Source organism: Arachis hypogaea, chromosome 19 (assembly GCF_003086295.3).
Source record: "Arachis hypogaea cultivar Tifrunner chromosome 19, arahy.Tifrunner.gnm2.J5K5, whole genome shotgun sequence".
In the NCBI taxonomy this organism is placed as follows: domain Eukaryota; kingdom Viridiplantae; phylum Streptophyta; class Magnoliopsida; order Fabales; family Fabaceae; genus Arachis; species Arachis hypogaea.
In genome coordinates this window covers 10,107,788-10,122,368 of record NC_092054.1, presented here as the reverse complement: position 1 = coordinate 10,122,368, position 14,581 = coordinate 10,107,788, and the positions used below count along the sequence as shown (strand labels likewise).

General features: G+C 35.2%; 1 protein-coding gene across 1 annotated transcript; it reads right to left on the bottom strand.

Annotated features, from left to right (window-relative positions):
- Nucleotides 1-3,856: 3,856 nt before the first annotated feature.
- LOC112776080 (uncharacterized) lies at nucleotides 3,857-9,098 on the bottom strand. The gene is made up of 3 exons (XM_025820057.3): nucleotides 7,686-9,098; nucleotides 5,334-5,595; nucleotides 3,857-4,368 (listed from the first exon to the last, which is right to left on the bottom strand). The coding sequence occupies exons 1-3, from the start codon at nucleotides 8,621-8,623 to the stop codon at nucleotides 4,189-4,191; spliced, it is 1,380 nt and encodes a 459-aa protein (XP_025675842.1). The 5' UTR covers nucleotides 8,624-9,098; the 3' UTR covers nucleotides 3,857-4,188.
- Nucleotides 9,099-14,581: the final 5,483 nt, after the last annotated feature.

Below are 14,581 nucleotides of genomic sequence, written 5' to 3'. Positions count from 1 at the left end.
CAAAAGGCCGCTGCAAAGAGGAACTCATTTTTATTGAGGTTAGAACGAATCCAAGACGCAAAATCCAAACTAGAATCCACAGCGGTCATTCCCAAGTTTAAGCTAATCCAAATCTGACGAGCTTTTTGGCAAGTCCTAAAGCAATGATTAATATCCTTTAGAGTAAGATAACATCTCTGACAAAAATCAGAAGTAACAATACCTCTTTGAAACCGGTAGCTAGCTGTGGAAATTCCGTTGTTGAAGCAAAGTCAGAGCAGATACTTTATCTTCTCCAGTATTCTCAAGCGCCAAAGTCAAAGCCAATTTTCATTATCATTCCAACCAAATTTCTTCTTCAATAGCCATTCATACCCGCTTTTAGTCGAGTAGGTGAGAGTATTTGAATTTGTCCAAAACAAACCTATTTTATCTCCAACTTGCTTGATAGGATCAAAGAGTCTCAAATCAAGTTTAACTTCTTCCGGAATCATTGTGCAAAGAATATCCCACCGCTAATGTCCATGGTGCCAGACATCTTCTAACTTCAAGTGAGAATCAGAAATGTGCACAAAAGGAACCAAAGTAGCTAGTGTTCCACATGATCACCAAGCATGATACCAAAAGGATTGAGACATCCTGCCTGTACACCAATCAAAACCATCACGAAACTTTTTTATTGTCTTATAAATTGCTCGCCAAGTGCTTGAAACATTATTAGAAAAATTAGGTGAAAAGCAAGAACTCTCAGATAAATATTTTGCTAACATAATTCTTACCCAAAATTTATCTTTATTATGTAGTAATTGCCAAACAAGTTTTTCTAATAAAGTAAAATTTACACATTGAGTATTTCTAATTCTCAAGCCTCCATATTTTCTTGGAGTGACAACTTTGCTCCACTTGACCAAATTTAAGCAACGCTCCCGCACCTTTTCCTTCCACAAGAATTGTCTAAGCACAGAATCAATCTTTTGACAAATCGAAGTAGGAAAAAGAGTCACTTGCATCTGATAAATAAGAAGAGAAGAAGTAATAGATTTAATTAAGTAAAGCTTGCTTGCTCTGTTAAGGAGCCGACCTTTCCAACTAGCCAGCCTATTCTTGATCTTCTTTAAAGAGTCCGAAAAAATAGACCTAGCAGCTTGAGGATAATTAAGGTTCATCCCCAAGTATTTACCTAGGTCACTAGTAAAAGAAATATGAGAAACACTAGACAACATTTCTTTCCTTCTATTAGAGATTTTTCTAGAACAAATAGTTTTAGATTTTTCGATGTTAACCTTCATACCTGAAGATTTGCAAAACAACTCCAAGGTGTGCACAACATTCTGAACTTGATTTTTCTTCACTTTACAAAAAAGGAGGATGTCCATCTGTAAACATCAAGTGAGAAACTCTAGATCCACCTCTAGAAACATCCACATCATCCCAAATACCCTCGTCAACTTGTTTGGAAATGAAGCACGCCAATCTCTCAATGCACAAAACAAATAAATAAGGAGAAATTGGATCTCCTTGCCTGATCCCTCTGCGAGGTTGGAAGTTGTCCAATCTATTCCCATTCCAAAGGATGGAAAGATTTGAGGCCTGAACACAATTCATTACAAGTCGAATAATTAGAGAAGGAAAGCCAAAGGATTCAAGAGTGTGCTGAAGAAAATTCCAATCAACTCTATCATAAGCCTTTTTCTAAATCAATCTTAAAAGTCATAACTCCTTTTTGGGCGATAATAATATTAACAGGTGTTCCTTTACCATGAATAAACCCTCCCTGAGTTGGGCTAACAATCTCATCCAAAAAAGGTCGTAATCTATTAACCAACACTTTAGTCACTAGCTTATAAATTACATTACAAAGGCTTATTGGTCGAAAATCCTTCAATCTAGTTGGAGGGTCGCATTTAGGGATAAGAACAATCAAAGTTTCCAATAAAAAATGGCTTAACGTCTCCCCCTAAGAATGCTTTCGGAACAGTACGCCACACCTCATGACCCACCATATTCCAATATTTCTTGAAGAAAAAAACTTGAAAACCATCCGGCCCAAGAGCTTTGAACGAGCTCATATTATCCAGAGTTTCTTTAACCTCCAACATTGTCACTGATTTAGACAAATTATCACAAGCATCTTGGCTAAGAGATGACATAGGAATTTCTCCTATGCAATTAACCTCAACAGACTCAGTAAAGTAAAAAAATATTTTTGAAGAAATGAACAACCTCTCTTTGCAAAATTTTCAGATCATCAGACCAGGACCCATCACTGACCAGCAACCCATAAATCTTGTTAGATTTTCTTTTAAGGATGGTTTGCATATGAAAAAAGCTAGTATTTCTATCACCATACCGAACCCATTGATTTCTTGACTTCTGGTACCAAAGCAATTCTTTTTGGACCCACACTAGATTATACTCAGCTCTCAATTCCTCCTCTTTGTGCTTCAAAATCGGATCATCATCAACTTCCATTTTCCGTTGAATACAATTCAAATAAGCCTCCAATTCCCTCTTTTTAATAAAAATATTGTCGATGAGTATGATAAGAAAAGAATTTTTCATCGAAAATCTTGTCTAGAATAATAAAGTTTGCCATTATGACTCAATTAATATAATTTTTTTCGAGGTAAATACCAATTCGATATTTAAAAGATTCTTACGCGGATAAAATAGTATCTTAATAATATTATCGACAAAATAGTTCTCGAAAGATTTTAAAAATTGACAAGCGTATTTCTGAATTTGTGGAAGCACATCTCCAATGAAAAAGATGCTGAGGTGGCCATCATATTTTGATAATATGACATATTTTTTTAACTAATTACTGAGTTGGCTTTTATAATTAATTTTTAACAATTACAAGCTGAATCCCTAAATTTTAACAATTAATTTTAGTCCTTTTCTTTCTTTCCTCTTCCTTTTTCTTTACCATTTTTCTTCTTTTCTCATTTGATTTTTTTTTTTTTTTTCCTCCTCTTCCTTGTTATTATCATTATCATTATCATCTTTTTTTTTTTAAGTTCAATATCACATAATTAATTTAATGACAACAAAAATGACCAATAAAAAAGCTCTCATTCTCAAAGTCAACTTGCTTGGCTTGCCGCATTGTCGTTGGCAATGAAGTCGGGTGCAGCTTGGACAAGGATGAAGGGTGCATGTGTTGTGTGACTCTGGATGTTTGTGTCAAAATCCTAAACCCTATATCGGAAGCAGCTTTTTATTAGTCTAATGCTGCACATTCTCATTCACTATACTTCAATAACATGACAGAAATCCTAGCACGTATTGTGTACGAGGATTGAGTTTAACGTGAATGGAGTGAATTAAAGTACCTGTAGATTGGATTAGTGTTGCTACCTCCACACCTAGTTGGTAGAAGATGGAGCTTAAAGTGTGAACCACCACAATTAATCCGGTGTAGTGGTGTATCACAACCATGCTGTCTTACAACAATGGTAGTTCCCACGAAACCAAAGATTATGAAGCCAGACTCATAAGAGTAGAATTTACGATCACCTGGAACTAATTTTTAAGATTCACCTACCTACTACTACTCTATGAGTTGATATATTTTAATTCCACCGTATCATTCATAGAACAACTCATTACATTTCTTTCCTTTTATGCCATTTAGCACAACACCTTCATGTTATATTCTAGCCGTGGCGTAAAAGCAACTTTTATATACTAAAGCACACTTTCAACAGTCATAAGTCATGATTACATAAACACAAATGGCTGAAAGAAACTGAAAAAGATCCAAGACCCATTTAATTTACACCTCTCCCAAATTTCTAGCCGCATTATACCAACCCAAACTTGAAACCAACTAATATTTATCTGGGAAAAAAACCCATTAAGATAACAGGAAATATACTTAAATAAATCACATTTCATACCAGTGTCATTGAAGCAATTTATATAAAGTTGTGGGACAAAGAAACATTTTATGGTTCATATTTCTTTTCCCTTTACCAAAAGATTTACAACAACAGTAGCTGGATAAAGGTTTCACCTTCAAACCAGCATTTACATCTACAGACATTTACAAAATGTGGAGAAAGTAAAAGAGGAGATATCTATAGTTTTAGCATATGGAAGCTATTACCCTTCCTTTCTATACAAGACTCATGGCAGATAAGGTAATAAAATCCGCTTGCTGCTTAAACAGCAATCTTATGATTCTCTGCTAATATAAAAGCAGCCTTACACAATGGGGACTCTAATGCTCTCTGTGTTAACATTGGGATGCATTTGTTTCTGCACAGCCTTGAGCGCGGCTAGCCTAGCTGCATTGGCTGCTCTATTCGCGGCCGCTACTGCTCGATTCACCCTTTCATCTACCTTGGCCACATCGTATGCCTTCTCAGCTGCTCGCCTTGCTTCCTGTGATCAAACAAAGAATTAGCATAGTTTTCCACTATCGGTTTATCGTCCACAAATATCATTGAATTCTGTCAAATTCGACCCTTTTTTCCCTGATGCGTAGCTCTAGATACTGTTCTTTCTTACCTTGTAATTTAAGTCGAGGATCCTTCATATGTGGTGATTAAAAGCAAACTTGAAAATGTACTTTTAAACAAAATTTGTGGCAGTGCAAACACACACACACACACACACATTATGTGGGTTACTACTTAGGATCAACTTACCATAGTAAATTTAAGCAGATTTTACACCCTTATAATAATTTTTTATTGCGAATTTTTTACAAAGTTGAAGTTTATATCCTGAAGATTATAGCTAAAGTTTTGATATTAATTTAAAATCATTCATCGTAAAATGCAGCTAATGTAATACATATGTTAACATCTAAATACAACAATTGTTTGATCAGATTGCTTTCTATACTCTTTTTCTTTTTCTCTCAAAATTTGGCATAAATTTTTTGCATAGATAACTATAATTCAATAATTGAATTAATAGAAATTTTAATTTCCAGAAACTTATTATATTGCACAACTTCGAATAAAATTATAATGCTGCAACTTGATCTTAACCTTACAAGAAAAATGTAGCAACAAAAGCTCACAAGAAAGCACTGCCACACCAATAAGAATTTTTAAAAACCCAAACACAATATGAACACAAATTAATCAGATCAAATCATACAATTAACTGTGGAATGTTAAACAAAGAAAAATGACATCAACCTGCCATTGCCATAACATAATCAAAGAAATTGGGAATGATAATAATTTAGATTGATAATGATAATCAATAATCAAGACCAATATGTGGACCCAAAAGACAAAGCATTCAAAATCATTCATCTTTATCCTTAAACTATTTAATGAGAAAAGAGCACTTATCAATAAACTGAGGTTAACAAAATCATAAGCAGAGTGTACCTGCACTGCATTAAGTATTCTAGAATGATTGACACCAACGGGAGAAACTGGATACACGGCATTCTGTGTGCTTGGGACATCAAGAACTCCATTTTGCCAATGACCAGATTGGGTTTCCCCATTTCTGAACGTATACATTCCGAGTCCTTGCCTTCTACCCTCATGCCAGGTTCCTTCATAAAGATGGTCGTTCGCGAATCGATATACCCCAAATCCATGCATTTTGTCCGCAAAGTATTCACCAGCATATGTATCCCCATTTCTGATGAAACACACAGTTAGTTCTAAATGTATACATAACCCGCATACTTTTATCGGTGACAAAAAGAAAAAGGATGCTATTAACGCCCTGAGCAGTTCAGCTAAACAACAAAGAACTGACGGGTCTTCCTTAGAAGAGACGGATGCCAAATCTGAGAGAAATCAGAATGATGCATGCACAGTAGGATTAAGCTCGAAGTTTCGTTATAGGCATACCAATTAGGATTGTACTCACTGATACTGACAGCACAGTCTAGTTTGCATTGATAAAGCATATTGTATCTATCTAGATGTGGAAAAGAGTAGATAACAAAGTGCAGTGGTCAAAGAAAATATAGTCATTTTGCTTTTGTTAATTGTCTTAATTAAGTAGACCTACGAGGGATAAAAGAGAAGAACAAAAGAATAGTCACTGCATTTTATGTGGCAGTGAATAAAATTTCGGTATTATAAACCACAGTGGTATGATGAGATCACATTCTCTAGTCATCAAGTAAGAATATTGCAGTGACATCGTACAACAGACCATGGAGGAACTTTACAGCAGATGGCTGCTGCTATTAACATTGTAAGGGACTTTAAAATGGCAACTAAGGTACATAAATAGTTACAAAGATCTAATATGACATGAAATCACAAAGAAATCAATCCCAAATGGATTACAATAAGCCATGATGTAAGGAACACAATAGATCATTTTCCTTTTAGACATCCTAAAGAGTTTTCAAGCTTTGAGTGATATAAGGCAGGCTATGCAGATATGAAATTAAAATTTGCTAAGTACTAAAACCATAAATATTAAAAACTGGGGCATATAAAAATCTTCACTTTATAATTTTATTGTTTCATTTTCTATACTTATTGATTCTATTTGTCAGCTATGTTCTTAATGAACAGAATAAAAAATGCCCACGTTTATCAATCAAGTGACCAAAACCAGCAAGGAATTGGCAAAATATCTGAATCCAATGACAATCAAAAGGCTATTAACATGATTTACTTGGTGAGTTTCTGAATTAATTCATCATGTTTATGCTTATATTCAGCTGATTACTAACCAGTCAAAAGACAAGGAGACCAACCCCTTCCATATCTAAAATATAACAATCAGTATCACAAAATGCTTTATAATCTCTATAGCCTTCATTTCCTTTCTTTTTGCTACCCTTTATTCAACACAAATAGACAACAAGCACACATAGGAGTACAAACACTAGTATGGCATATCCATCAATTTTGTTTCACTCCGATTTTATGGATCTTAACAAGTTCTGAAATTATAGCTCAAAATCAAACAATTCAAATTTTCTTCCAACGATGAGTAAATTGAATGATTTGAATTTATGAAGGATCAGTTGTTGAATTTCAAGTTCAAAATTTGGTAAGGTGAATATCAAGGAGTTACTGCTCTGTTTGTCCCTAGGAATTTGTTCGTAAGTAAGTGGAATATGGAATTCCAAAGGAGGTAAAGAGGAATTTCTTAGCTTGCACTATTGAAACTAAACCTCGGATTCGTATGGGGAGTCTATTCTGAGTTTCCTCTTTTCCCATTTGTTACACAACAAGATTCAGCCAATGGCTGTGTTCGCCATTCTTCCCAGAAACCTTCTCCATCACTGGTAGAATTGTAGCTAGACTCTATGTCCTACATCTTGGGGATGCTTAATGCATCCCTTCATCAGTAGGTCTTAAAATTCCCGTTTATTTTAAGGCCTGATATCATTCACATGTTTTCTTTTCGGATCTCTTAGCGTATCTCTACATATGTTGTCAGATTAAATATTGTATTAATCCATTTTAAGTTTATTCCTACATCTCATTCCTAGAATGGAAATGCTTAAGACAGGTTAAAGTTCAAACAAAAATCATCCTGAAAAAGAAATCAAAACACTATCTCTGCAACATCCTGCATAAAATTCCTCACAATTCCGTGTGCCTATATCGAATACATGATCTAAGCAATCAACAAGAATAACTAACTAACAAAACCAATCATCAAACATATGCAATTTGTCATCCTAATCTTTATGCCCTGTAAAAGAATTTTACACTATCAGTGTAAATCCTCCAGAATTAAAATCAAGGAATTACCTGAAATGGTAGTGTCCAAGACCATGCTTAACCCCCCACTTGAACTCCCCAACATACTTGCTCCCATCATCACAAGTATGAACTCCACAGCCATGGCTCTGCCCACTCGACCACTCCCCGGCATAAACATCCCCAGTGTAGAATCTATAAACCCCGAAACCGTGCCTCAATCCCATCTTAAACTGCCCTTTATACCTGCTCCCTCTTGCCCATGTCTCCACCCCAAAACCCTCATACTTCCCATCCACCCAATCCCCTTCATACCTCCCACTCATACTATAATAATAAACCCCACTCCCCCAACACTTCCCCTTCCTTATCTCCCCCTGGTAAACGTCGCCGTTCGAGAACACCTGCTCCCGAAAACCCGTGGATCCACCGTAGGAGGAGCCCTGCTGTTTCTGTTTCTTCCTCCCCACGGCCCAGAAGACCGGCAGCAGCGGCCGCGGCCTGAATCGGCGGATGGAGGATGGGAGGCGTGGGAGGGCTAATTGAAGGGAAAAGAGCAAGGCCCCGGCGGCAGAGACGGCGGAGACGAACTCAAGAAGGAGCAAGAAGTTGTCAGGAAAGAAAACGATAATCAGATAGAACACAAAGAACGAGAGGATAACGATGGTGACGTGGAACCTCAGGCCGCGAATCGAAGGTAACTGAAACTGAATTCTGTTAGCGACTAACTGAATCCTGTTAAGCAATAACTGAATTCTGTTATTGTTATCACTTTTGGATGACGACGACGACGACGACGACGACGACGACGCCGCCGAAGACGTTGCTAGTTGGTAGAGGGTTGGGGATTTGGAGAGGGATTGGGTCAAGAGTGGTCTCTTGTAAGTTGTGGCGGTTTGAGTTTGGTGAGTTGGTTGGTTGAAAATGAAATCGGAAGAGACGCCACTGCTTTCTTTTCCGATCTGAACTTCGGATTTCTTATGATGCATTACATAATAATGAAGTGATTCACTTCTAGGGTTGATTTCTTCAGTAGTTGTTCAAGTACAGTATAATAATAATGTGGGGTTTTTATTTGTGCCAATGGGAGGGAGGAGTGACTTGTATTTATTGTTTTGGTGTTTGTATTGATGCCGTACATCAAAAGCGGCGTGCGCGAAGAGTTTAAGATTGGGGGAGTGAATGGATATTTAATGCTAGGTTTGTTTCTTGTTGTACCTTCTTAGGGAAGGTGCAATACGCCCTTAGCTTCTTCTGAACCGTTCATGCAAATGAAATTCAATTCACTCGGTCCTTCAATAATATTATTCTAGATTTGGCTTGTCTAAAAATGCATGAATTTGTAGGGGTTTTGGACGGCCACTCGGATCATCTAAATCCAACTCAATCTGATTATATTAGGAAATGTATCTTGGCGAATAACTGGATAAAATCTGGTTATACTTAATTTTAATTGATTTGAGTAATGAATTTGGAATTACGAAGTTCGAATCTATAATGTTACGATTATAAAACATTTTTTTTTTTATTAAAAATATAAAAAAATTTAAATTTTTAATGTATTTGTTTTATATTTATTAAATAAAAAATATTTAAAATATTTTACTAATAATAAGTTTATCATGTGTCCTAATAACATATGTTAGCTAAATCTTAAAAAAATATAGTATTTATATAATTTTTACTAACCTGATATTAATTTACTTATCATATCTTTTTTTTAGGCCTAGTTTGAGTAAACAACTTGAAAGTTACAGAGACATTAGAGAATGGGAGGTTGAATCTATAATCCTCTTTTACATTAATGGATTAAGCCTTTAATACCAATCTTACACTTAAAATTTGTTTGAATAGTGCAGCAAAAAATTTAAGAGACAATTTTATTTTGTCTTATAAATATTAGAAAACAGAACATTAGGAGAAAAAAGAAGATGACACAGTCATGTATCCTGGTTCAGTTGCTTTGTACAATGCAACCTACATCCAGTCTCCACCACAATAGAGGTGGAATTTTCACTAGAATCAAAGTATTACATATACCAATTCCTTAGGATTCACACAATCTCTTCTAGACTCTCAAGTTTCTTCCTAAACTTGATTTGGTTATGCACTTATGCTAATACTTAAACTCTTTACACTAAGTACTTACCCAACTTAGAAAAGGGCACCTCATAGGTACTTGACGGAAGTGAGAATTCACTTTTGGCTTTTCTCTCAAGTGTTTCACTCAACATTTTTCACTCTTAGACTTTTTCTCAATGTCTCTCTTTTAGCCTTTTACCTCTCAAAGAAAATATAGAAAGATATACATTGAAAATGAAATACAAACTGTAAAACATGAAGGAGATTAATGCATTAATAGCCTCTGTTGCTATAAGTTGAACCGGATTCAACTAACTCTGATTGAGTTCTTCATCTTGGCGGAATGCTTCTTTAACTTAGAAAATATTGTCCAAAATGTTGAACTTTTCTCAGGGAAGCTCTCAAAACAAAACCCAGATTTTGGTTCTCTCTCCTTACTTCTTTACCAGAAATATTTTTCTTTTTGTATCTTGTGTTGTGTCATGGTTAAGGTTTCTTCCAAGTCAACTTCTTAGATTTTGAACTCTGATAAAACCATCCCTTTTCTTTCTCCAATCAATCCCTAAATTAGGGATATCAAATCTAATTTTCTTGCTTGACCGTGGTCAACAGAGCAGCAGAGATGATCTTACTCAGTAATAATCCCAAATTCAAACCCTTGAAAATGTGTTTTGGCTTCAAGTAACTTTGTAAGCCATTGATTTTCAGCAGAAGTAATCAGATACTACTTTCTTCATTAATCCAGAAATAGTATCGCAGAAAGTTGGAGAATGAGTGAAGAAAATAAATTGCATGCAAATGGAAATAAATTACCTTTATCTTCTGACTTAGTTTAGCTTGCTTTGATTAGGGTGATTAGACATTTATTTTTGTGATTTATCCTTTCTCTTTCTTTCTGATTCTGACCGAAGCAAACTTGTGAGCATTGGTTTTGGAAAGCTTCAACTTAGTGAAATCTTCTTGGACTTGGGTTGGATATATTTTTCATTCATCCCAGCTGATTTCTTTCCTTTATTTCTTTGGGCTTTGAGAGTTAGAGAGCCTACCGAGATCTCTTTGGGCTGCAGCTATTTTGGTCTACAATCATTAACCAAGACAATCAAAACTAATTGGGTGTTTGACCCATTAGATCAATGTTTGTCATTATCAATTGAGTTAGTTAATTTCTTAACTCATCACAACTTAATTAAGCTCCTTTTGAAAAAAGAGTTTAAATAATAAATATTTATATTAAAAGTAACTTATAAATAAATTATTTTGTATTTGATTTTTTAGTTTTAAAAGTGTTTATTTTAAAATAAGAATCATAAATAAAATTTATTATAAAAAAAAGTCATTTGTTTTTAATTTCTCTATAAAAAAATTTTTATTATAAAAGAAGTCATTTTTTTTAACTTTTTTATAAATACTTACATAATTTTTAAAAAATTATATAATTTGATTTTGAAAATTGAACCAAATATTAATGTTATAACTTTTCATAAATTAAAAATTAAAAAAATTACTTATAAACCTATTCAAACGTCTCATTATTCTTGAAGAGCAAAGAAAAAGAGAAAGAGAGCACACTGAGCATGTAAAAGCTAAGAATCATAGATTGTATTACAGTGGTTTATGTTCTCTGAGCATGTAAAAGCTAAGAATCATAGTTTGAGTAAACAGTTTAATTAAACTTCTTTTGAAAAAAGAGTTTAAACAATAAATATTTATACTAAAAGTAACTTATAAATAAGTTATGAATTATTCTCCACATACAAGTTATTTTCCCATATAAGTCGTTACAAGTTATTTATATTCACGTGCATACGTTCTTCTTCGTACCGTTACTTCTCCTTCTTCTTTTTCTTCATTCACATAATAAAAAAACGAAGAGGAGGAAGAAGAAGAACACGAAAAAAAAGGAGGAGAAACGCAAAGAAGAATGAGAAGAAGAAAGAAGATGAGGAGGAAGAACGCGGGATACAAAGAGGAACGTGATTTTCATGCGCGCGTTATGAAAGTAGATTTTGTTAGGTTTGGGTTAACTTGTATGACTTGTATACCAAAAAGACTTGTATGTATATCAGTACTCATAAGTTATTTTGTGTTTGGTTTTTTAGTTTTAAAAGTGTTTATTTTAAAATAAGAGTGATAAAAAAATTTTATTATAAAAAAAGTCATTTGTTTTTAACTTTTCTATAAAAAAAATTATTATAAGAGAAGTCATTTTTTTTTAATTTTTCTATAAACACTTAAATAATTTTTTAAAAAATTATATAATTTGATTTTAAAAATTACACCAAATATTAATGCTATAATTTTTCATATATTAAAAATTTTAAAAATTACTTATAATCTTATCGTTCTATCCAAACGGACTCTTATTATGTTCTTGCAGAGCAAAGAAAAAGAGAAAGAGAGTGAACTGAGAATGTAAAAGCTACGAATCATAGATTGTATTGCAGTGATTTATATTCTCTGAGCATGAGATATATACAGTTCTCGTGCACATATATGATCATGCACAATAAAAGACTCTGGCTCGTAACAACTATATCAACCCAAGAATTCTAACAAATTTCACTCACTAACCAACTCTTGTTTACTAATAAATTTTTTATCCAAACTATGACTCTCCACAACACCCTCTGATCCCCTTCAAATTTAGATGGGAATTGTCACTAATCCTAATAAGTTTACTGCAAAACCTCTCAAACAATCTAATTGAAAGTGGCTTTGTTAATATATCTATCACTTGATCAGTTGCACAAATCATGTGATAATACTTCAGATCCTTATAAGGTTCTGAGCCGTTCGTTGATAATTTTAACGAGTTCATCATTGAAGTTGGCATAGAATTAGAGGAGCTCATTCCCGACTTTGCAAGAAGATCTTGAGCATATTTTGTTTGATTCAACATCAATGATCCCCTGTTAAGAAATGAAAACTCTAATCCAAGAAAAAAAATCTGCCCAAGTCCTTGAGAGGAAAAGTAGTGTTCAAATATTTAATTAAAGTTTCAATTTCAACAATATAGCATCAACAAGAAGGCGGAATAATATGATTGATGCACTGGTAATTAATGGAAGACGGGTCCGGAATCAAGTTAGAATAAAGATTACTATCAGAGATTTCTACAAAGATTTATATCATCAAGAACGTTCTCCTATGGTGGGTTTCAGAGATGGTCTGGTGGAGAAGATAGATGAGCAAAATGCTGTGACTTTAGAAGTACTATCATCGGCTGAGAAGATCTGAGAGGCTGTGTGGGACTGTGAGTCATCTAAGGCACCAGGTTGTGATGAGTACAACATGAATTTCATTAAGAGATGCTGGGGTGAGATTGGGGCAGAATTCACGGCAACAGTGTTGGGGTTCTTTCAGACATCCAAGCTACCAGAGGACTCTAATATCACTTGGGTGACACTGGCACCAAAGTTCATTGGTGCGGAGGAAATCAAAGACTTGCGACCTATTAGTATGGTGGGATGCGTTTACAAGGTTATCTCGAAGGTCCTAGTTAGGAGGATGAGATCAGCGATGCCAGCGTTAGTAGGGAAGACTCATAGTGTATTTGTAAAGGGAAGAAAAAAACATGATGGGGGCACTTATCGCATGTGAAACAATAAACTGGCTCAAACTGAGGAAAAAGGAGGCAGCAATAATCAAGTTAGATTTTTAAAAAGCCTACGATAGGTCAAGTGGAGCTTTGTGGACATTGTGCTGCAAAAGATGGGGTTTGGACAGAAATGGAGATCATGGGTTATGGAGTGTGTGACCACTGTTTCGATGTCGGTTCTGATAAATGGCTCGCCATCTAAGCCGTTCAAAATGGAAAGAGGCTTGAGACAAGGTGACCCTCTGTCACCCTTCTTGTTTGTTCTAGTAGTGGATGTACTGCATCGTATGATTGGAGAGGCAGTCAGGAATGGACGGATATCACCTTTGTTGGTTGGTAGAGACAATATAGAATTGTCACACCTTCAGTTTGCTGATGATACTATACTATTCTGCCCACCAGAAGAGGAGACTATTAAGCATTACAAGCAGATGCTGAGGTGCTTTGAGTTGATGTCAGGACTTAGTATCAATTTTGATAAGTCCAGTTTGATTCCAATCAATTGTGATGAGTACTGGGCCTAATGTATGTGCAACTTGTTGGGTTGTAAGGGAGACACTCTTCCAGTTAAATACCTTGGAATCTCTTTAGGTGCAAATCCGAGGTTGGTGAAGTCCTAGAAGCCTATCATAGACAAAGTGGAGGGGAAGCTCAGTCTGTGAAAAGCTAAAGTGTTAAATAAACCTGGGAAATTGGTGCTTATCAAATTAGTCTTAAATAGCTTGCCAGTGTATTATTTGAGTCTGTTCAAGATGTCAAAAGCTGTTGTTGAGAAGTTGATTTCATTGTAGAGAAGATTCCTATGGTGTAAGGAAGATGGTCAAAATGGTATGGCTTTGGTAAGATGGAAAGTGGTGCAGACCCCTAAGAAGCTAGGAGGATTGGGAGTTGGGGATGCTGTGATTTGAAACACTACCATGTTATTTAAGTGGTGGTGGCGGTTTGCAAAAGAAAAGTGCTCGTTGTGGAAGAAGATAGTGTGTTCCTGCCATAATCTGAACCCAAATGAGTTACTATCAACTCAAGTACTACCTGCTAGAGGAGGCCCATGGAAGGATATAAGCCAAGTACATATCACGAATCAACAGATTAAGGATAAGATGGTCACAGGCTTGTCAATAGAGGTGGGTGATGGGCAACAGACTCGGTTTTGGGATGATGTTTGGCTTCTCGGTGGACCTCTAAAGGATCGGTTCCCGAGGCTCTTCTCTGTTTCAAACCAAGGTGGATCTGTTATAGGGGATTGTGGGTTTTAGGATGGGTTAGA

Bases quoted from the DNA above. Each gene is read 5' to 3' on its own strand.
- LOC112776080 (XM_025820057.3), bottom strand. From the start codon at position 8,623: ATGCATCATAAGAAATCCGAAGTTCAGATCGGAAAAGAAAGCAGTGGC. The intron at 5,596-7,685 runs GTAATTCCTTGA...GTGTTTCATCAG, and splicing joins CTTGGACACTACCATTTCAG to AAATGGGGATACATATGCTG. The intron at 4,369-5,333 runs GTACACTCTGCT...GTTTGATCACAG, and splicing joins GAATACTTAATGCAGTGCAG to GAAGCAAGGCGAGCAGCTGA.